Source organism: Lates calcarifer, linkage group LG17, assembly GCF_001640805.2.
Source record: "Lates calcarifer isolate ASB-BC8 linkage group LG17, TLL_Latcal_v3, whole genome shotgun sequence".
NCBI classification, from domain to species: Eukaryota; Metazoa; Chordata; class Actinopteri; family Centropomidae; genus Lates; species Lates calcarifer.
This window is the reverse complement of record NC_066849.1, coordinates 8,099,274-8,120,556: the sequence shown is the minus strand read 5'-3', so window position 1 is coordinate 8,120,556 and position 21,283 is coordinate 8,099,274. Positions and strand designations below refer to the sequence as shown.

Genomic DNA, 21,283 nt, shown 5'->3' with positions numbered 1-21,283 from the left:
ACTGTGGTTTGAAGAATTGTTGCACATTTTGCCACAGTCACACATGCACACCTGCCCAAGCTTAACTCGGGTCATTTGTGGATCCGAAGTACGTGAAGATATACGCGGAGCGTCAGAATGAAAACAAGACTTACTGGAAGGCACAAAAAAAAGAAAAAAAAAAGACCTCATACACTAACCACTCTGGCTAACCTCAAAGGAGTGAACAGCACTCTGCAAGAAGGTACATCAACACACCTACTGTATACTCTATGTACACATACTGTACATATACATGTACAGACACTAAGACACACTTATGCATATTCACAGTCTCTTGCAACATACTTGCGGTTCTTCTCACTGTTACACACACATGCTCCCCTGTGCACAGTGCACTTCTAGGAAGAGTTCATTTGCATCAGGCCTGCTATTACAGCTCTTTTCAATACATCATAGTCAACTTTAACCCATCCTAGCTGTAAGAAGCACTGGTTAGCTGCTTCTCAGTTTCCAAAGACCAGGATGATATTAAAGGTTAATGTCTCTGTCAAAGGCAATGGCATTCCTATTTCCCTACATGTATTTGAAGTAGGAGAAAATCCCTGAGCACTCATGTGAGCAAGAAAAACATGTATCTCTGCACAGAAAATGCCATGGTCCACTGATTCCAGTAATGCATGCATTAACTTTAGTTTTGCAACTCCATAGACCTTAAAGCTTATACTTCTTTACACCCTTATTTTGTGCAGAGCAGCATAGTTCAAAATAAAAAAAAAACCTGTAATTCTCAGGTATATTAACTGTATCAAGCTGAATTATAAGGAAATCTTTTTTTTTAAATATGCACAATATATCTATTAATGTCTACTTGCTATAATTGGACCCCTTTTTAACTTTTAAGCTATTTGAAGGAAAATCTAAGGAGTAAAACTGAAAGGTGCTCTGCCTCAGGGTTTTATCTTACTGGCATAGAGGACTGTCTTGTTTTTCTTGCCTTATTTCTTGCGGTAAGCAAATCAAGATATAAATCAGTTGGTATTTCTCGGTTACTTCCTCATAAGACATTCTAACAGTCTTTTGAATGACCTAGTTTGTGAAAAGGAGTTAAAAGTTCATTTGAAGGATTGTTAATAGGTGCACTGTTTTCCACAGGGGTGTGTGCCTGACCTTATCTCACCTTAGTTTTAATTTAGGTTTGGATGCTTCAACCTCTGTCTATCCTGTGTCCGGTAAGAACTGAAAACGGTATAAAAGCCATGTTTAGACCTGCTGCACTTTTATTTATGCTGTCAGTTACACATTGTGTTAGTGTCCATGTATTGTACTTACAATATATTAGCACAAGTTATCAGTAGTACAGAAGAATATAATTATTGTGTGAAAACAATTTTGTGCTGTAGTTTATCTAACATAACAAAGCACTTCCTACAGCAAAGTACATATATATATATCATAACACCCCAGAGTAAGCCAGCACTAGCACACCCAGCTGAAGTAAAATTAGAAACAGGAATTGATGGAAACCGGAATTAAAATCAGAATCAGAGGAGAGACTGCATGTCAGTGTGCTTATACATTAACTGTGTGTCAGTGAAGTCATGATGCGAAGGGATGGATCCTCTTTAGGGTGTGATGCAATAAGGTGTGTGTGTGTGTGTGTGTGTATATATGTTTGACTATTCAAAAGAAGCTCATAAATGATTCATCCCTCCCCAGTGACCATCTATGTCCCACTAACACATACACATGCACACACACGCACACATACGCACATTATTCAGAGGATTCCCACTCATACGATGACACCATGGACAGGCGCCACTCCGTCTCTGATAGTCTGACTCCCCTTCAGTCCAGCAGAGATGGACATTACAGTACCTCACCACACTGGCTTGATATCATTATTCCTGGAAACTGGGTGTGCAAATGGACCCCCCCCCCTATCTGTTCCACCAATGACGAGGGGGATAAATCACATTATTTCTGTTTTTAAATACAACAGATCTTCTCATTTGTGCCTGGCTCTTAAAGAGTTAAAATTCTTTGTCAGAAAAAAAATTTCATCTGAAAAACTGATGTTACGACACCGTCTTTGATCACCATCTTGGATTTGTTGAAACGACCCATTTGCCATCAGATTCCCAGAATTTTTTTTTTTTTTTTCAACAATCGCGCCCCTAGTTCCAGTAAACAGGAATGTCCATCTATGATGAGGTATTTGTGTATGTGTGTGTCATTGTGCACAGATAGAAGTGCTAGCTGATGCCTGAGAGACACTTTGAATAGACACATTTGCAGCTTGCACTTGACCTGTTGATGCATTTCTGACCGCTCCAGCTGTCTCCTTGTTATTTCCAGCTGTCTGTAATGTTTTTAGCATAAGCTCCATTGGAGGAGTGTGAAAACTATATAAATTTGCCTCCTAAATCTCTTTCCATGCTGATAAACACAAACACGCACTGAATTAACAGGAGAATGTTTTGACAGTCTTACTGACAACTCAGCTCCACTGGGATCAGGATCTGCACTTGCATTCTCATAAGTGAATCATCCTCCCCAGTTAATTAGACAGCTTCTTTGCTTTCTTCTCATCAGCCCCTGCACCTCAAAGCTATAAATCATTCTATTAATCAGTAATCATTAGTAGAGCAGCAGTCCTGAAACTGAGCCTGTGCAGACAAATAGGAAGACAAAGAGCAGAGTATAAAGTAAGACAGGCAGCCAGGCAGGGAGTCAGTCTCTAAATATAATAATCATTAAATAGTGGCCCAGGCCCATTAAACATAACAGTAAGCAGCGGGGTGTGAGGAGCGGCCAGGTCCAGAGCGCAATACTGTTTACACTACAAATGCGGTTGAGTTACACCATGTACAGTAAAATGGGCCCGACTGCCAGTAACTCTAGTCACTTACCAACAAAAGCATCATTTCCTGAAAGCTCCTCCCCTCCTCCCTCCCTCTTCTCCCCACCTCTCCCCTCCCCTCCCCTCCCCTGCTCTCTCACTCACTCTCCAACCACCTTTTTGAGCTCTGAGGAACTAGTCCTCAATCACTATGACTAAGCCCTCTATGCAAATGCCCGACTGTCCTACTGAAGCAGGAAGCATGTTTTAGACTTGCCCGTGTCTCTGTTTGTGAGAGCAACAGAGTTTGTATGCGTGAGCTCAGTGCCCAGAGTGTACCTGCGGTAGAGGCAGATGTGTGTGTTGAACCAGAGAGGAACTGTGAAAGGGCTAGTCAGAGTCCACAGTTGGGTTGAAGTGCATCAGCTGTAAGGTGAATAGCAGCACTTGAGCAACACATGGAAGAGGCTGTCGCATTAAGGGATCCAAGGTGAAGCAGGAGTGTATGTGTGTGTGTATTTTACCCCCTCCCCCCCCATACTGCAGCGTTTGGACCCATGTCTCTCATGCAGCTCTGGACTAAATTGTATTCACAGCTGGGACGACCGCTTCCCAAGGTACTGGTACCGTTTGCTTCTTTTTGCCAAATATTACGCTGAATCTGAAGTCTGCCATTTTAAGGCTTGTTGTTATTCTGTTGAAAACTGTTTTTATTTGTGACCTCATGGTCAGTAAATGAAAAGTGTTAAACGAGGAATTGTGACAAACACAAAGCTGTGTGTGTGAAGTGTTTTTATTGTCCTTATCAAGGAACTTCTTGATAATACAAGTAAGTGCTTCATCACCCACTTATGGCTGTGCTTTTAATTTTAACTTCCTTGAATGAATTTTGAAAATACTTCCGTATGATTACAGCTCTACTGGAGGTAGGCCTGTGATTTTTCTTTACTCTGTATTTTGTGTCTGGAGTTTGACCTACGTTAAAATTGATGAAATTAAGATAACTTATTCTGTTTTTGGAAAAGTTAGAGACAGGTGACAGACCTGAACTGTGTGAAAATCTATCCTAAAAAAGTTCTCAAACTAGTTTTTCATAAGTGTGTTGAAGATCTAGTGTCCTTGTTTAATATCTGGTTATGACACTAATATACCTCCTGTTAACTGAAAGAGACAAATGGCAAAGAAGGAATAACAGCCTGTGGATTTGGACTGGCTATTGAAAGTTGGCCTGTTATGCCAGTCAGGCTGTGAATTTCTGTGCTGGCAAGCCATTCAGTCACCCGGTGCACCACTGAGACTCTCATCCCCAGCCAGGAACTATGACAAATGATTGTCTGCCTCACTCCTTGCTGTCTTCCAGTAAGTGCTAGAACCTGATATCTTGTCAGGCTAAATAGCTCTCTTATCTGTTTTCAGGGTGGCTATTAAATATGCCCATTGTTGTATTGCACTCTGAATAGAACTCCACTGCTTTTTTTATTTATCATTCATTAGGCTACACAGTGTGGGTGGAACTGTAGCTCATCATTAGTCAGTGACTTTATTAGTGCAAGACTTGCAGAGCCAATTTCCACAGAATTTCTGATTAAGCTGATGAGCTCATCTCACCATGTTCACCTCAAAACATGTGAGAAATTACACCATCAGTTGTCATACTTTCAACAATGTCTTTTTAATTAAAGTATACAGCAGACTTAAGGTGAGCAATTAATTTGTACTCCTGGTTGTGATTTGACTGTTAAAGAGAAAGTTCAAATTTTTTAAAAAAAATCATTAGGTTGTAAAAGTTTCTCACTGCCAGTGAAATAGATGGCTGGACATTAGCTCAGGCTACAGATAATCTTGTAGCCCTGGGCCCACTTGCTTCTGTTAGTTTCTTTTGGACGAGCTGCCAGCTGACTGGGGTGTCTCTGTCCGCAACGTCTGTAGTTAGTATTCAAACATAAATATCATTATCATTCTCTGTCTTAAAGAAATAGTCTGGGGCTCATGTGAACAAAGAGGTTTTGCCTGCTGTATTCAGACCTCCTGTTCGTATTGGCCATTTGGGGATGATCCCTTCCTAATGTGTTTCCAGTGTTAGAGATGTGACACAAAATTCACAGTCCTCGTTCGATGCAACATCTTGAGGCTTCAACAGTCAGAGTTAGACAAATTAAGTTGATTTCTTCCAAAGCTACAGTGTTTTTAGTGCAAAATACCTGACTGTGGTTTTAAGAGAGATTAGTAAAATTGTGAACTTATTTTTCAAGGGCAGAGGTGCAGCAGGGCTGCCTCTCGGTGGGCACATGTTGTCAGTTTCCTGGTTTTACATTAAACCTCAAGCATGACCTAGGCGTGCAGCTTACGGGAAGTGAATAAACAATGATGGTGAGGATGAGTGAGAGCATGGGGAGGGGGGGTGATGATGAGTGGTGGAGAGAATGGGGTAACGAGAAGGTAGAGGATGGATGCAGGTTTCCTATGCTGCAACGACAAAGAATGGAAGAAGTAAAAAGTTTGCGACCTTGCATGTTTTGCATGTCGCCTCTACCAGTCTTCTAACCATGTCTGTAGTAAGAAAACCTAGTTCAAGAGCATTGAGTTAAATGTATCGCATGTCTGTGGCAAGTTAAATCACAGGAAGAACTCCAGGATGGTGCAAGGTGAAAAGACAACATAACAGGGTGATACCTTGGTTAATTACCATTGACAGTAGACAGAAAGCAACACAGCCTTTGCAGAAGGATGAACATGTCACGTGTTACAGATCATCTGCTTTGAATGTTAACAAATGATTTCAGCTCATATGCATCAGTGGTCACTTGTACTGATGGCAAAAGAGAAAGATTCTACTTTTCTTGTTAATTGTTTTAGTCAATGTGTTAATATTGATGTATTTTCTTTAAATTTCACCAAAGTAAAAGACAGTGTCTCTAGCAAGAACTATTGAGTCACATTTTTTTAAAATTTGAAATATAAAATATATAATACTTTGTACTTATAATGTTGTCAGTAGATCCTGGTGCAAACGGCTTTTAGCATTTTTGGCTGTGCATTTACATTTATATTTACCTTTTCTCATTTGACAGATGCTTTTATCCAGAGCATCTCGAGAGTGAGGGACAACAGTAGAGCGTCAGTACAGCTGTATGTACTACTCTTACTAGAAACACCTCGCAAATTACAGCCTCCGAAATTATCATAGAGGTGAATTAACACCTCACTGGTACAGTCTCAAATAAAAGAGTCAAATTTGAGAAGCTTAGTAGAGGTAGATTAATTGCAGGTTCTCTTGTATTGGATTAAGGGTGTCAAACCAGCTCAGTGCTTAGCCGTGTCATCTCACAGCAAGAAGGTCCCGGGTTTGAATCTGCTGCCCGGCTGGAGCCTTTCTGTTTAGAGTTTGCACATTCTCCTCATGTCTGCATGCCAGTGTTCGGTGCACTCCAATTTCTTCCCACAGTCTAAAGACATACATGTTACATGGCTCTAAAATTTGTTTGTAGATATGAATTGTTTGACCTCTTATATACCACTAACCTGTCTAAGTTATACTCTGCCTGTTGCGCGTGTGTGCATAAATGTCAAGGACCTCACGCATTTAAATCTACATGTTTTCTTACTAAAAAAAAAAAAAAAAAAAAACAAAGGTTCAGTTGGTCACAGTTGAGATGCTGCTCTTGTCTGATTTTTCAGCCAGGGGAAAAATGTGGTAATGTTCCACTGTCGCTGAGTGTTTGAAGCTGTCATGTGTAATAGGAGGCAGTCATAGTACTCAATACATTTGTGTAAACCAAGTCAAGACTTGATAGGAACAAAGTCAACAACTTACGGGCAATGAGCCCACCATCCTGAGTCAGTGCATGATAGTGGTCTGCTGACCACAGGTGTGTGAAAGTGTGGGTGGGTGTCATGCAGACAACAAAAGAAATAATATGAGAATCTGTGAATATACACTTGAGTGTGAAGTGTACTCTTAAAGTGATTTCATACAAGTTACAAACCCTCTTGTCATCAAGTATTGCTCTCCCATATACAACAGGTAAAAACAGGATATGGTAAAATATTTCCTAATTTTGAGTTTCAGTTTAAGCTGTATTGCATGACTTTCTGCTTTTATCCTCCAAAGATAATAGAATCCTCTTAACTGTTTGTAACTACAGTAGTGTTCTTTAAAGTTATGACCAGTTGACACAGTTTCATCATTTCACTCAAATTAATAACATTTTCAGTTATTCTTTAGGCAATGTTGCATGTGACTGTTAGAAATGACAGTGTTTAGTCCCTATTGCAAGTGCTGTGTGGTATGCTGTGTTGAAATTTCTGCATAACGGAGACGTCATCTTGCGTCAACACTCCCCTCACATCCACTTTTCTCAATCCTGTGGATGCAGGCTCACACATGCAAATAGTTTCTCACACATAAACACAAACACACGCACAGTTACTGTTACTACAGACTATTTGTCATCTGCTTTGTCTGCTTTGTGTTTCTGTCTGTTTTCTAAATTTCACAAATCCATATCAGAAGCCCACTGTGGAAGCTTTTCTGTCCTTTTTTTAAGATGTAAGTTTAAACTATTGAGACATGCCTCTGTAAATGCCAACTCATCCTCAAGGCACCCATTTGTGAGTGACTTCCTCTTGGCGCTACTCCAAACACACAGTAGATGAAGTTTCCCTTGTTACTTCGGTCTCTCTCTCTCTCTCTCTCTCGCTCTCTCTTTTGTCTCTTTCCTCTCTGCCTTGGAGATTTTCTCGACTTATGCTGCTTTACACATAAAACTTTGCTTGTCCTTCCTTCTGCTGGAGAAAGAATCTGAATTTGTCAGGTAGACCTACTGTATTTGTTCCTCTTATTAGTTTAAGCTCAGCGTAAGCTCCAGGCTCCTCTACACACACAACTAGCAAAGGAGTTCTTTGAACCGGCTCCATCATTTCAGCTCCTTGTTGGGACACTCGACATGGCATCCTTTTATTTCCCAGAACATCTGAAAACACTGGAAAATTCCAGGAGGCTTGTAAGCAGCGAGCTGCCCCTGGCTTGTTTTACTCAGACTTGGCACCACATGAAGGTTTGCCTGTCAGGAGGTTGTTGAACTGGGTATACCGCTTAGATTGGCCAAGGATAGCTGGGCTGGGATCAGCCAGACTTGGCTGTCTTTAGGTTAGACAAAGATGATGCAATCATTTTCTTTTGACCTCACAGCTATAAAAGTGTAAATAGAATTAAAATGTATATTAAAATGTATTCCCTCAAAATCATCATAAATTTGATTTTAGCTCCGATGTCAAGAAAAGTCAATCTGTATCCTAAGAGCAAATATAACATTTCTGTATAAAACAGTGAAAATATTATTACTGGGGGCGTCAGAGTTTTTTTTTTTTGGGGGGGGGGGGCACTCTTTATGGTCAGTCGAACACTAGTCCTCTAGACCATTTTTTCCACATAGATCCAGAGCAAGATGTGAAACTTTCCTTGTGTTCTTATACTCAAATGTCCACAAAATACTTGGTGTGCTTAACCATCACACACCATAACAAATCAATTTAATACTGAAAACAATACAGACTTGTTAGTAGCAAGTTTATCAAAGAGCCAGTTTGCCAAAAAGTCAGTGTCTGCTTCAAGTCTATGAGAAGGTCAAGGAAAAAGAAAAGTTCAGAGCTGTGCTATTAAAGTCACAGCCCAGCAGATATGTCAGGGATGCAGGACATGCAGACAGCTTGGCATAATGTAATCCAGACAAGAAAGAGAGACACCAGTGGTGGCTTTTCAGTTCTAGGCCTCAGACCCACCTCACTGAAAGAACACACACACACGCACGCACGCACGCACGCACGCGCGCGCACACACACACACACACACACACACACACACACACACACACACACACACACACACACACACACACACACACACACAAGGGCCATCAATCAGGTTCTGTTGACTGCATGGACAAGGTCAGCAGCTGACCCAAGAGGGGAGAGAGGGGAGAGCCTGGAGCGGGGGTTGTTTCAATCAGCTGATCATATGAGCGCTGTGGGTGATTTACTAACCCTTTGTCACACCATTCACATGCACACAGCACAGAAACTGACTGATAAAGACTGTTACTTTCAGTGCACCTTCTTGATTCATTGACAAGTTTATACTGGTAGTTTACACTGTTATGTTATACTATGTATATTACACAACATGAACCTTGGCATTTTATTAGCATCATATAGCGCTTCATATTCCTGATTGACTTGATTTGACTCACACACTCCCACTCCTACTACTGTTGTTACAGCAACATTCTCAGGCTCAGAATAATAAGAGAGCATTGAACAGGGCTCAGTTGAAAAGTATTGCTGCTCTAGTGGACCAATAATGTTTTTTTATTGTAAAAATGCTGTGAAATTTTACTTTGCTTAGTATGCACTACAGTGTACAATGGTAATTTTAGACCTATGGGTGAATTTTACACATCATTTGGTGCCTAACAGTGTTTGTAATATGATGCCATCTTTGTCCTTGTTTAACTACGTGGCAGGTGATTACATCTCCTGAAAAAGATGTTGAGCAATGTGCAGTTTGATATCAGTGAAAAGTAAGTGTTTAGTTAAATAGCTCCTCTTCCTGTTGCCGAACTCTGTGGGAAAACAAAACTAGGATAAACACACAATGCGTAGCTGAAAGGGCAGAGAGGGATGGGAAACAAGGGGGATGGAGTTTTAAAAGACTTGAGAGAGAATAAGCAGGGGATGACAGAACTGTACGTTTGAGACGGCGAGGTCACTTGAGGTGTGTGTTTGTGTGTGTGTGTGTGTATATGTGGGTGTGTGGGGTAAGTGGGAGGCTTGGGTGACTTGTTTCCTGGCCTTGGAAAAGCAACCAAGCTGGCAGTGTGTAGGAGGGGAAAGCCCTAGGCCTGGCCCGGCCTGCCGGGGGCCTCCGCCTGGCCTTGCGCTGCAGCAGATTATTGAGTTAAACAGGATGTGGCCCAGGACTATGTACAGAAATATATACCTGAAGTTTGCTTTTTGATAGCAGGAGGGCCATTTTAGCCTTTGATATGTAGCAGTGACATAAAGTAAAGATTGGTTCAAGAAATTGTCAGCCTTTGGATTGGTCATGAACTGCATCAACAGTAACTGGGGGTCTTTACAGGTGAGAGATCAGTAAAGAATCATGCCCCATGTCGACATGTCAACTGCTCTTAACATTTCCAACATGCCAAAGAAAATGTGTGTGAAAAGTAGCAGCTGGCAGCACCATGTGTATCACAGGAGGAGTGTGGCTAGCCATAAATTCCCAACAGGACATCAGTGGCGTTAGCAGTGACAAGGACTACAACACAGAGGATTTGACTGCACCAAATTGGAGAGGAAAGGGGGAAAACAAAACAACAAACAAATAAAAACATTCTGTAGTTTGTTGTTAGAGACTGCAGTTGTGGAACATAGTGGAGCTCAGGAAATACAAACCACATCCCCTGAGCTTATTCTTTTAACAACATGTGCTAAAGAAAGGTTGCTATCTGATAAATCTCTTATATTTCACCCCATTCAAAGTGGTCTCTGTTAGTAACACACAGCTATCAGTGATAGGATTTTTGATTTGAACTTGTTTTGCTTTTAATAGGAAAGAGTACCATTTACAGAGAAAGAGAAGTACGCAGGCCCATGGAAATTATTGTTTATAAAGTGAACTACAAAAACAAGGCTGTTAGACTTCCTTGTATGGTAGCGCTTGAGCTTATCACTGGGGCCGTGTCATAACCAGTGTCATTGTAATCATTACATCAGAAACGACTGTTCCTCACTTTTCCCAAGGCAACTGTTGAAGCTGCATGAGCAGCACAGATAAATGCTTTTTTACCTATCTGCGTTTGCTAATATTCATTTTATCCTGAATGGGATATTTTTTTAAGGAGAGGGGGGTCATTATGTGACATGTGCTTTAGATTAGTCATCACACTGTAAATACATCAAACTGCTTGTGGGTGGTTTATGTTTAGAAGTGTATTTTTCCAGTTCTGATTCTTCGAGCTGATAACCACCGTTTAAACACAACCATCAAGTAACTCTGCAGCTCTGCAGGCGTCTTGTGACCGTTATTTCACTGCTGTGTGCCTCCATTAATCATCTGTAGGCAGACAACTGTCATTATCCAGACTCTCAAATACAATTTACTGCTTCTGTGGATACAGGATGTGACGTATAGTACATGTGTACAGTGCACATGTCTGTCCTGTGTTTTGTTTTGGTTTTTTTTGCCTCTATACAGAGCTGCTCGTAGTAAGTCCATTTGAGCACAAGGTTTTTAAGATTGCACCATGTTACAGAGAAGTGATCAGATGGATGCCAGTATTTGCCTGTTGTTTCAGCTTTACTGTGTGAGTTGTAAGAGGAGGATATAATGCAGCTTTCAGCATTTATAGCAGAGGAGAAAGTGAAGTGGAAATGGAACACATGAAAGGCAAAAAAAAGGGTGGACAAATGAAAAAACCTGCACATGGGCTTTTACATGTTCCCTTGTGTACACACACACTGTGATTTTTTTTTCTCTAGCTATTCCCAGAAATTACAATAAAGATTTCAAGCAAATTCAATTCCCTGAAAGCAATTTGATGAAAGAAACACTTCCACACACAGAAACATACACAGACATTTAGATATTTTTACTGTAGAAAAAGAGAGAGGAAAAGAGAGACAGAGAGAGAGAGAGACCGAGAAAGAGGGGCTGAATTAGTAGTTTTACGGTTTTGTGGCTGTGTTGCTGTGGAAGGAGCCAGATTACCATCAGAGCAGTTGGAATTCAAGCCTTATCTCTGCTTGGCAGGACCCAGTCTTGGGAACGGTAGATGAACTGGCCTTGGGTATGGGCCTGCTGGGGGACAAACACTGCTGCCTCAGTTACGCTCTGCTTAACAACTCGATTAGTATGGTACTGTGGTCGGCCATGTTTTGGTTAGCATCAACCAAGACATGGCTGAGTTTTCTGTGATCCCTCTGTATCAGGACTGTGGGTTTCCTTAATAACTACAGTGCAGCAGCACGGTATGCTCTGTTACATGGATTTTACATGATGTGGAAAGCCTGGAAGTCACATCGCAACATTACATGGAGCAATGACCTGCAGGTCTAAAAACAATTCATATATTTGCAGAACAAATCAATTTAGGACTAGTTTCAGCTTGAGCTTGAATTAATCCATTGTGATGCCAAACAGTGAAGTCATTAAGTTTTTAAGGCTTTCATAACCATAAATCATTTTTACAATGACAGCTCATAATTTTAACTGTGACTCACTTTGTATTTTCTTATCAAATTTGTATCTGTGTTTAGAACAAAACTTGTCGACTGATCCTGTGCATCCAACACTGGCGTTTCACTCAGCTGTGTTCCATGGTGAAATACATGTCTGTGCTTATCTCTGTTTTTCCACAATTCCGTTTTTCTGGAATGATTCCTCTAGTGACACGGCGTCCCTTTTCTAAGCCTTGTTGTTTACACATCTATCCACAGTCAGAAGAGCCAAGAAAGGAGGAAGCAGAGCAAGGGGTGAGACAGAGAATAGGGTGAGATAGGAAGATGCACAACTGACAGGATAAACAAACAAAATGGAGACAGGTAAGGTGGTGACAGGTTATGAGTTTGGGAGTGGTAGTGGTATTTTTCAGGGACCCTAACATCTATACCTCCCCCCTGGTCACCCCCTGAAAAGGCAGTTGTTCCACTCAGCTGTCTGCAGGGTAGAACAACTTTGGCGAGGCTGCTTTCAGAGCTCATGCCTGATCTTGCCCTCAGGAAACACACACACACAGACACGCACAGGGAGAAAAGGAAACAGAAAGGTAGGTCGAGAGAGTTGCAGAGAGAAGCATAATCATAGAGCTACCAGCAAGCACTGATAAGCTGAGTGCCGTACCCTTGAAAACGAACTCTTTCTAATGCACAAACATCTTACGTCTCACAGTCAGTGAGTTGTTTCTCTAACGTCAGAGGGCAAAAATATACACATGTATCTGTGAGCACACACAGAGCTGAGCCTGTGTTTGTCTGCCTGCTGTTTACCACCCTCACTGGGCCCCATTCCCACATGATGTAGTCATGTTAACACTAAGAGCTCCATGTCGTGTCTTCTCATGCCTGCGAAACATTTTCAGCTGAACTGTGAGTAATGGTTAATAGGCAGCTGTAACAGAAGTCAGTGCAGCTTCTCAGCATTAATCAGTAGCAGCATATTGTTGAGATTGAGTCAGAATCACAATTAATCATTTATCTCTGTGTCCTGACACTGTTTACTTTGGGCAGCATACAGCAGCATATTGTTCTTCCTCTAAAAAGCATCTTCAGTCTTTATACCATATTGTGCTTCAACCCCACTCATCACCACTTGTGGCTATACACGTTTTTTCCTGTATAAGTGCAGCTCTAAACCATGTAAGCCTGTTTAAATGCAGGACAGATACAGAAATGTGTAAACTGACTGTATAAATATTTGTGTTACTTGGGTTTTATTTAATATTAACATTATATATTAACATTAGCATAACATTAGTGTGCAGCACAGGCAACCAGACCTTAAAAGCAAAAGTTCAACATTTTGGCCAGCTTTTTTACTGGGAGCTTGATGGGAAGATTGACGCAACACACATGTCTGTATGCTAGAAATCAGCAGCCGGTTGACCTATCTTAGCACAGAGACTGGAAATGGGGAAGCAGCTAGCCAATCTTCTGGTCAAAGTGAGCAAGCATATTTCCCAAAATGTGGAACTATCCCTTTAAAGGGACGTAAACAGTGAAATGAAATTGCTGTATTAGCAAGTTGGACCCTCTGGGTTGTTTTCAGGGAAGCTTCATGGTCCTCTGGAGGGTTTAGCTAGAACGCGGGGGTGTGGGAATCTCCACACATGACCCACAAAGTATAAATATACATGCATGTAGTCACACAGACACTGAGGACTAAACGCAGACACACACCTACACCATAAAATGAAGAGATCCATACTCCCATTTTTAAAAACTGTTTGTCTTCTGCACAGCCTGCCATTGTATACCATGCCCCCCACCCCAATCACTCAATCCTTATCTCCCCACATCCATGTTTATAAGTCTCAGGGGGCCCAGGGGTGCCAGTGAGAGACTAGTTAAAGAACATGGCATGCTAATGGTTTGGAAAGGATATGAATAGAGGGGCGACTGGAAGGCAGCCATGGCTAAAATGACACACGCACACACACAGACACAAGCACTCTCATTATGCTCGCTTTCCATTTTGCATGCTCACACTCACACATCTGTGTGTGATTAGATTTTGTTTAGGCTACTGGTGTTACTCCCAAAAGAGTGCAGTGTTGGCTGAGATCCACAATGTGCCACCTTTATTGTCTGTGTTTCACTTCCAGTAATACTCATTTCACACCTTCCTTCTCTCTATGGTATACACTTAATATTCCTCTCCTGCACAAAGTGTGCTCTGTCTGATATAGAATATACTGTGTAATTAGGATTTATGGTGTTTTATTTTCTCATGAAGCACGATGGTAAAGGGAGTGATGGGAGGGGCTGTGCCTTGCTTGGTGTTGGAATCTACGTGTCACTTACATTTAAACTCTTTTTAAGTGGACGAAAATCAATATGACTCTGTTCTGCCCCAGATTTTGCCCTGTTTCAGAGGCTGAACTTAACACCCCCTCTCTTTCTCTGCCTTCAGGACCTGTCCTGCATTGATGACCTCTCCACAAACTCTCTGTTCTCCTCTCCGGCTGACTCACTGTCGGAATATGCTGATACCCAGTCCTTCATCAGCACAGATAACCTGGACACAGTGCCCACCCTCTGGGACGTCAACACTAGTACCACCACACCAGCACAGAGCCTAGAGGTCAGCAACAAGCACCCACATACCACACACACGTCATTACCAGAAACACTGATTACCACACCAACAGCGCATCTTGCTACTATTATGTAACACTGATGTTTTTTAAATCAGCACATGCATGTCTGTATGGGGGGTGGGCACCAAGCACCAGCAAACAAGGTTCAGATTGTCCTTTTTACTCTTAGTGCTGATCTGGCAAGCTGCTGTAGGTTACACTATCATCTGGGATTTTCATGATGTAGCAACACAATCAACTACAACTCTGTTTTGACACTGAAAACAATTGTTTTCCTTTACTAATATTTAATTTGATGGCATGCAGAGCAGGACAGACACGTGGTGACATAGTTGAAAAGGGGATTTTCCCTATGTTAGTAACGCATTTATTGTGTAAAATGACATAATTTTGCCTATTATCTCCTCGGAAAGTAACAATTCATTGTTGTGATCAGTTACATTGTGCAGGGCAGTCTTGTCCAGATATTTTTTTACTTGCAAATGGAAAGCCATTTCAGTCACCCGTTACTCTCACAACATACTCTGATAGATTGATTGAGTGTCGCCATGTGGAAACCAGCTGTTTTCGAAATTGCAACCAGAGCACATCAGACCTCCGTAGTTGCACACAGACACTGGACAGAAATCTTAAAACAGTCAGTGATAATTATGTTTGTTTTTGATGCACCATCCCTTCAAAGACACTCAATGAATTGTCGGACATCATGGTCTCCAGTCTGGTCATCTTAGGAGAGCAACTTAGTTCTCAAGTGTTGTTCCTCCATCCCTGCTCATGTTGCCGTGGAGGCCTCTTTGAATTAGATGGGTCTGAGGATATCTTTTTGATATGAATCAGAGTACATTTATTTCCCCTGCCTTCTGAAAGCCTTTTATGTTTCCCTTTTCATTCTGCCCTCATTTCATCCATTATGTTTCCCAGACACACACAGCTTTATCTGCCTTTTGTTGTTGTTGTCGCTGGCTTTTCACCACCAGACAACAAATTGCATTTTGTTGAGTGCTGCTCCGTCAGACATCCAAAGAGAACCCACACGCTCTCACTGCTCATGCATACACAAACACACACGCACAATGATTACTCATGTTTTTTTGTTCTGTTTTTTCTTATGCATTTGGCACTCTGTTTATTTGAGTTTGTATTTCTTCATTTTATGTTTGTTGACAGCAGAATGGCACCAGCAGGTTTCAAGGCTTGGCCAGTTTGGATGATATAACTGCTATTATCAGCACCCCACCTTTAGGAGGATTCCAGGTAGCCACACCAGCCTCTCCAATCTCATGTTAAAATGAAACCAAGCTCTCGAACAAGATGACCTGTTCATTGGCAGTTCTCTGTAATGCAGAGATATGCAGATTGTGTCATGTGTTGAAAGTGCAGCTGTTATTACCCTGTGTGTTTGCAATGCAAGATAAGCCTTAGGCTGTTTTACATAGAAACATAATACACCACTAATCTAAGAGTGAGGGTCACATATTGACAGTGTAATGCATGGTGGTAGTAGTATGGGATGAGTGATACTGTAACACTTGTGGCTTCTTTAGCAAGTCTACATTAACACAGATGATGAAAGCATTGCTGCATATTGCATGTACTGGACATTCTGCAAATGCACATGGCGAAGGAAACAAATTGTACATATACTGCATTGTCTTTGAATTGTTTATGAGACAAGAATAGAAGCAGTGTAATATTGACTTGTCTGTCAAAATGAGACCCTCCTCAGATAACATTTACTTCTTGTTGCCTGAACATGTAAAAAGAAAAACAACTTTTGGTTACAAACACGCTTCAAAGCCCTCTTTCATTCTGCTTCAGCTGGTTTTATACACTTTTTAGTTTTGTTTGTTATTTTACTCTTTCACTGGTTAATATTCATCGATAAGGAGTTCTACGTGTGCTTTGCTAACTTACTAACTGCTCACTCGCCTCTTAACTTTCAGCTACACTCACCTAAATCATCTTAAGCTGAAACAAGAAACTCAAGAAACATAACTCACAAACAGGGCTGTTGTTAATATGAATTGCTCTGATGAAATCTTTTTGGTGATTCCAGCCTCAAAGAAACCAGCCTCCACCAGAGGAGGAAGAGGATGCAGAGGAAGAGGAGACCGAGGAACTGGGACACGTAGACACATATGCAGAGTACAAACCTTCAAAATGTAGGCCACTAGACTGAGTGACGACATCCACTTACCTATTAATTCATCTACATTTTTCTTCTTAATACGACACGGCAGTCCTGCAGTTTGCTGTTAGCATGTTTGTAAAAGTTTCCCTTCTTTAAAGCGTTTCTCTGTTTTTTCCCTTCTTCAGCCACCATAGGAATTTCTCATCCTGACATAGTGGTGGAGACCAACACACTATCCAGTGTCCCTCCTCCTGACATCACATACACTCTGTCTATCCCCGAGTCAACTATAAACAGTGGCTTGCTGTCTGCTCTGCAGCTAGAGGCCATCATCTATGCCTGCCAGGTACACGCACTGGCACACAAAACATAAAGCACTTACTCATTTCGGTACTAATGAATGATTCATGTTTTGATTATGTACGCACCTTTGTTAACGCATTTGCTCTTCATGTGCCCTCAGCAACACGAGGTGATCCTTCAGAACAACCAGAGGGCAGGCTTCCTGATCGGAGATGGGGCAGGGGTCGGAAAGGGACGCACTGTGGCAGGAATCATCTTGGAGAATTACCTTAAGGGAAGGAAGAAAGCACTATGGTAAGAGAGATTTACTACTCTGGTTGACCTCATACAGGAGCCATTAAACAAACTTGAAAGCTAAATAACAGCTGTAGTTGGACCGTTTACAGTGATTGATTTATATGATTGTGCTTTGTATCCAGTTGTAGCCATACTATATTGAGCTTGTAGAAGCTAGTTTGTGCAGTGACCAGTGGAATTACTGACTATCCTGTTCCTGCCCTCAGGTTCAGCATATCCAATGACCTGAAATTTGATGCAGAGAGAGATCTCAAAGACATAGATGCACCGAATATTCCTGTGCATGCCTTAAACAAGGTGAGTCCAGGTGGAATTAGTTTGGCTCTCGGCAACAGTTTAAGATATATGTGCTTCAAAAGAGAAAATGAAACAAAGCAAGCCTTATTCTCCACTTGAAAATGTTGAATTTGTTTCTGTAGATAAAGTATGGAGACACAGCTACCTCAGAAGGAGTCCTGTTTGCAACTTACTCTGCACTGATTGGAGAGAGCCAGGCAGGAGGGCAGCGCCGGACGAGAATTAAACAGATCCTGGACTGGTGCAAGCCAGACTTTGATGGAGTCGTATCCTGTCATTTTAATAACATGTGTTTTTCTATCCTGATTTTCATTTGAACACCCTCACATCCAACAGTGGTTTTACATAAATGGATGCTGCACATCTATGTTGTTTGCCCTTGACCTTTCACCATTACAGATTATTTTTGATGAATGCCACAAAGCCAAGAATGCCACATCTACAAAGATGGGCAAGGCAGTGCTTGACCTGCAAAACAAGCTGCCACGGGCCAGAGTGGTGTATGCGAGTGCCACAGGTAGGCTGACACACAGATAGACAGACGTTCATACACCTAATGCAACACAACTGAGGATTTTAACATATATATTTGTGTCATCCCTGCCTTAGGTGCCTCTGAGCCAAAGAACATGATCTATATGAGCCGCCTGGGAATCTGGGGTGAGGGCACGCCCTTCAGAGTCTTTGATGACTTCCTGCACGCCATTGAGAAGAGGTTCGTAGGGTTACATGTTGCAGAAATTCACTCTCAAGCATTGTGTTCCCGAGAGCCTTTCAATCACATGGATACATATCTTCATATCACTGTGCTTACTGGAAAATTCGTTGCAATCAGTTTGCAGTTATAGCTGGTTGACCTGTGATTGAATTATGTTGAATAATTTATATGCCGTTTGTATACAGAGGTGTCGGTGCCATGGAAATTGTTGCCATGGACATGAAAGTGAGCGGGATGTACATCGCCAGGCAGTTGAGCTTCTCAGGGGTATCTTTCCGCATTGAAGAGATCGGACTGGACAGTGACTTCAAACTGGTCTATAACAAAGCTGCCAAACTGGTGAGCAACATACCTCCCACAAATGCGGATTAGCTAATATTGTGTCTTTGATATGTGTGCGATGTAGAAAAAAAACATTATGAACTGATTGTGAACATCTGGAATCTGTGTCCAGTGGGCAGAGGCGTTGCAAGTGTTCATGCGTGCAGCTGATGAGCTGGGCCTGGTCAGCAGGAAGTCTCTGTGGGGGCAGTTCTGGTCGTCTCACCAGCGCTTCTTCAAATACCTCTGTATCGCTGCCAAGGTCCGCTGCCTGGTGGAGCTGGCCCAAAAAGAGCTGGAGGCGGGAAAGGTCAGCACAGCACACTCTTGAACACTGAGTCATGTACTGTAGTGTGTGAGTATAATCTAGAGGAGGAGAAATTATCAGAGGAATATCCAAGTAGGAGCTGAAATTCTATAGATGATACATAAGTGGGGGAAAGACAGCAAGCACAAAATATTTTTTTCCCACTGCATAAATGCTGTTTTGATACATATTGTAGTCTGTGCTTTGCTTTGTCTACATAGGAGCAGCAGAGTTTGGGACCTATAGGCATCGGCCAGATTTTTTGTACTTGACTGTAAAAAGGTTGACTGGGGTGTGCTTAAGTTTAAAAAAAAAAAAAAAAAAAAAAAAAAAAAGGTGATACGGTTTTTGCCATCATGAAATGAAGTACCTCGGGCACACACTGTAGAGCTGTGTGGTTGTTGATGTGTGTTTAAATTTTTTCCACCTCAGTGCATCGTTATTGGCCTTCAGTCTACTGGAGAGTCCCGCACCAGAGAAGTCCTGGATGAGAATGACGGGCATCTCGACAGATTTGTCTCTGCAGCAGAGTGAGTGAAGTGGAAAACACTGCCCTTCTGTTTGTTTGTCTCTATTTTAATAGGATATTTGATATTGCTCAGATGTGATCAAATGTCTTAACAGGGTTCTAGCACTTTCTGAACAGCTAAATGCTCTCTCACAGCAGTAAAGTTTTGCATGATAACAGGAAAGTTTTTCATTTTCCTTATTACCTTTCTGACACCCTTGACCCTGTTTGGAGGGCTTACTGACTGTTTGCTGGAGGCCAGAGCAGTCTGTGGGTTTCTTCCATTTTACTTTGCTGCTTCACCATACTGCCAGATTTGTCAAACTGGAGAAGAACACATCCTCACCACATACATTCTATAAAACACGTAGTATTGTAGAATGTATTCAGGTCATGTAGTTTAAGTCCTCACTGAAATGAAACCATGCAGTCTCTTAAGTTGTTAGCAGCTATTTAATTAACAACTGACTTGTCCAAAAAAAACAAGAAAGGGGATAGGTGTTTAGTACTCTGAACTTGTTTGACCCTAAACCTCTCACAGCAGACATGCCTGAATGTCTGAGTGTATTAGATCACACCCAACGTGTTCATCTGCCTGTCAACACCTGACACTGATAATGAGGCTGCATCAGGAATGTACCGGGTCTAAATGCTACAACTGCCTTGGGTCGTCCTGATCACTTTGCTGTCATAATAAAAGTTTCTTCTTCCTCTTCTCCTCTTCCTCCTGGCTTTAGGGGAGTATTCCAGTCTCTTGTAACGAAGCATTTCCCTTCAGAGAAACAGAGGAGAGAGAAGGCGCCAGGGAATAAGAGAAAACGTAAGTGAAGAGGATGCATTTGTGACACCATGTTAGCATGTGGACCCTGAAATAGTGCCTCTATATTATGTTTTTTCTTTGTTTCTTACTCTAATATCACAATGTGGCATTCAATCAGGGAAGCCTAGAGGTCGCCAGCCCAAGGTACCCAAGCACACAGTGGACAGCGGCGGTGTGATCAACATCACTGATGACAGCAGTAGTGACTCCGATGGCATGGACACAGACTCCAACTCCTCCCCTGATTCCCTGCTAGACAACGATGATGTCATCTTCGTGAACCAGACTAGCTACCAGACAGGTAGGGAGGTTCCCTTTCTTCTTCTTTGTTGTCAGTGGGAGCAATGTGTGAGAAGATCAAATAAAAGATACTGATGCCCTTTCAGAAGTGTCTCTATGAAAATACAGATGTGTAGGCAGTGAAAAGACCCCCCCACTCAAAAGCAGAGACTTTAGCCTCCCTCGCCCACTTGTTTTCCTGACTCTCACCTGCTAGGGTTACACAGTTAATTACACAGTTCTCTGTGTTCACAGCAAGGATAGAGGAAATGAAGCAGGGCCTCCTCAACAAAATATCCGAGCTGGGAAAAGAACTACCTCTCAATACCTTGGATGAGCTCATCGATAAGTTTGGCGGACCAGATAAAGTCTCAGAGGTTTGAGCCGTACACACTCAACTAGACACTCTCCAGTCGGTGGCATTCACATGTTCTTTTCAGTGACTGTACATTTTTTTTGTTTGCAGATGACTGGTCGTAAGGGTCGTGTGGTGCGGCGTCCTGACGGCAGCGTCCGTTATGAGTCACGGGCTGAGCAGGGTCTTACCATCGACCACATCAACATCAAGGAAAAAGACCGCTTCATGAGCGGAGAGAAGGTCA

At 41.9% G+C, this 21,283-nt stretch overlaps 1 protein-coding gene across 5 annotated transcripts in view; it reads left to right on the top strand.

Annotated features, from left to right (window-relative positions):
- The window catches only part of si:ch73-63e15.2 (protein strawberry notch homolog 2), a 61,265-nt gene that overhangs the window by 27,331 nt on the left and 12,651 nt on the right, over positions 1-21,283 (top strand). For 2 of the 5 annotated variants that reach the window (XM_018670121.2, XM_018670125.2), the window contains 16 exons: positions 14,514-14,684; positions 15,868-15,954; positions 16,757-16,862; positions 17,017-17,177; positions 17,295-17,428; positions 17,638-17,728; positions 17,851-17,994; positions 18,128-18,245; positions 18,338-18,443; positions 18,632-18,785; positions 18,901-19,077; positions 19,507-19,604; positions 20,320-20,402; positions 20,521-20,703; positions 20,937-21,058; positions 21,148-21,279. In XM_018670121.2, coding sequence (XP_018525637.1) covers positions 14,514-14,684; positions 15,868-15,954; positions 16,757-16,862; positions 17,017-17,177; positions 17,295-17,428; positions 17,638-17,728; positions 17,851-17,994; positions 18,128-18,245; positions 18,338-18,443; positions 18,632-18,785; positions 18,901-19,077; positions 19,507-19,604; positions 20,320-20,402; positions 20,521-20,703; positions 20,937-21,058; positions 21,148-21,279 — 2,067 coding nt within the window. Of the gene's footprint in view, positions 1-2,990; positions 3,442-14,513; positions 14,685-15,867; positions 15,955-16,756; positions 16,863-17,016; positions 17,178-17,294; positions 17,429-17,637; positions 17,729-17,850; positions 17,995-18,127; positions 18,246-18,337; positions 18,444-18,631; positions 18,786-18,900; positions 19,078-19,506; positions 19,605-20,319; positions 20,403-20,520; positions 20,704-20,936; positions 21,059-21,147; positions 21,280-21,283 lie in introns of those variants that run through there. The other 3 variants (XM_018670126.2, XM_018670122.2, XM_018670124.2) reach the window with 3 other exon arrangements.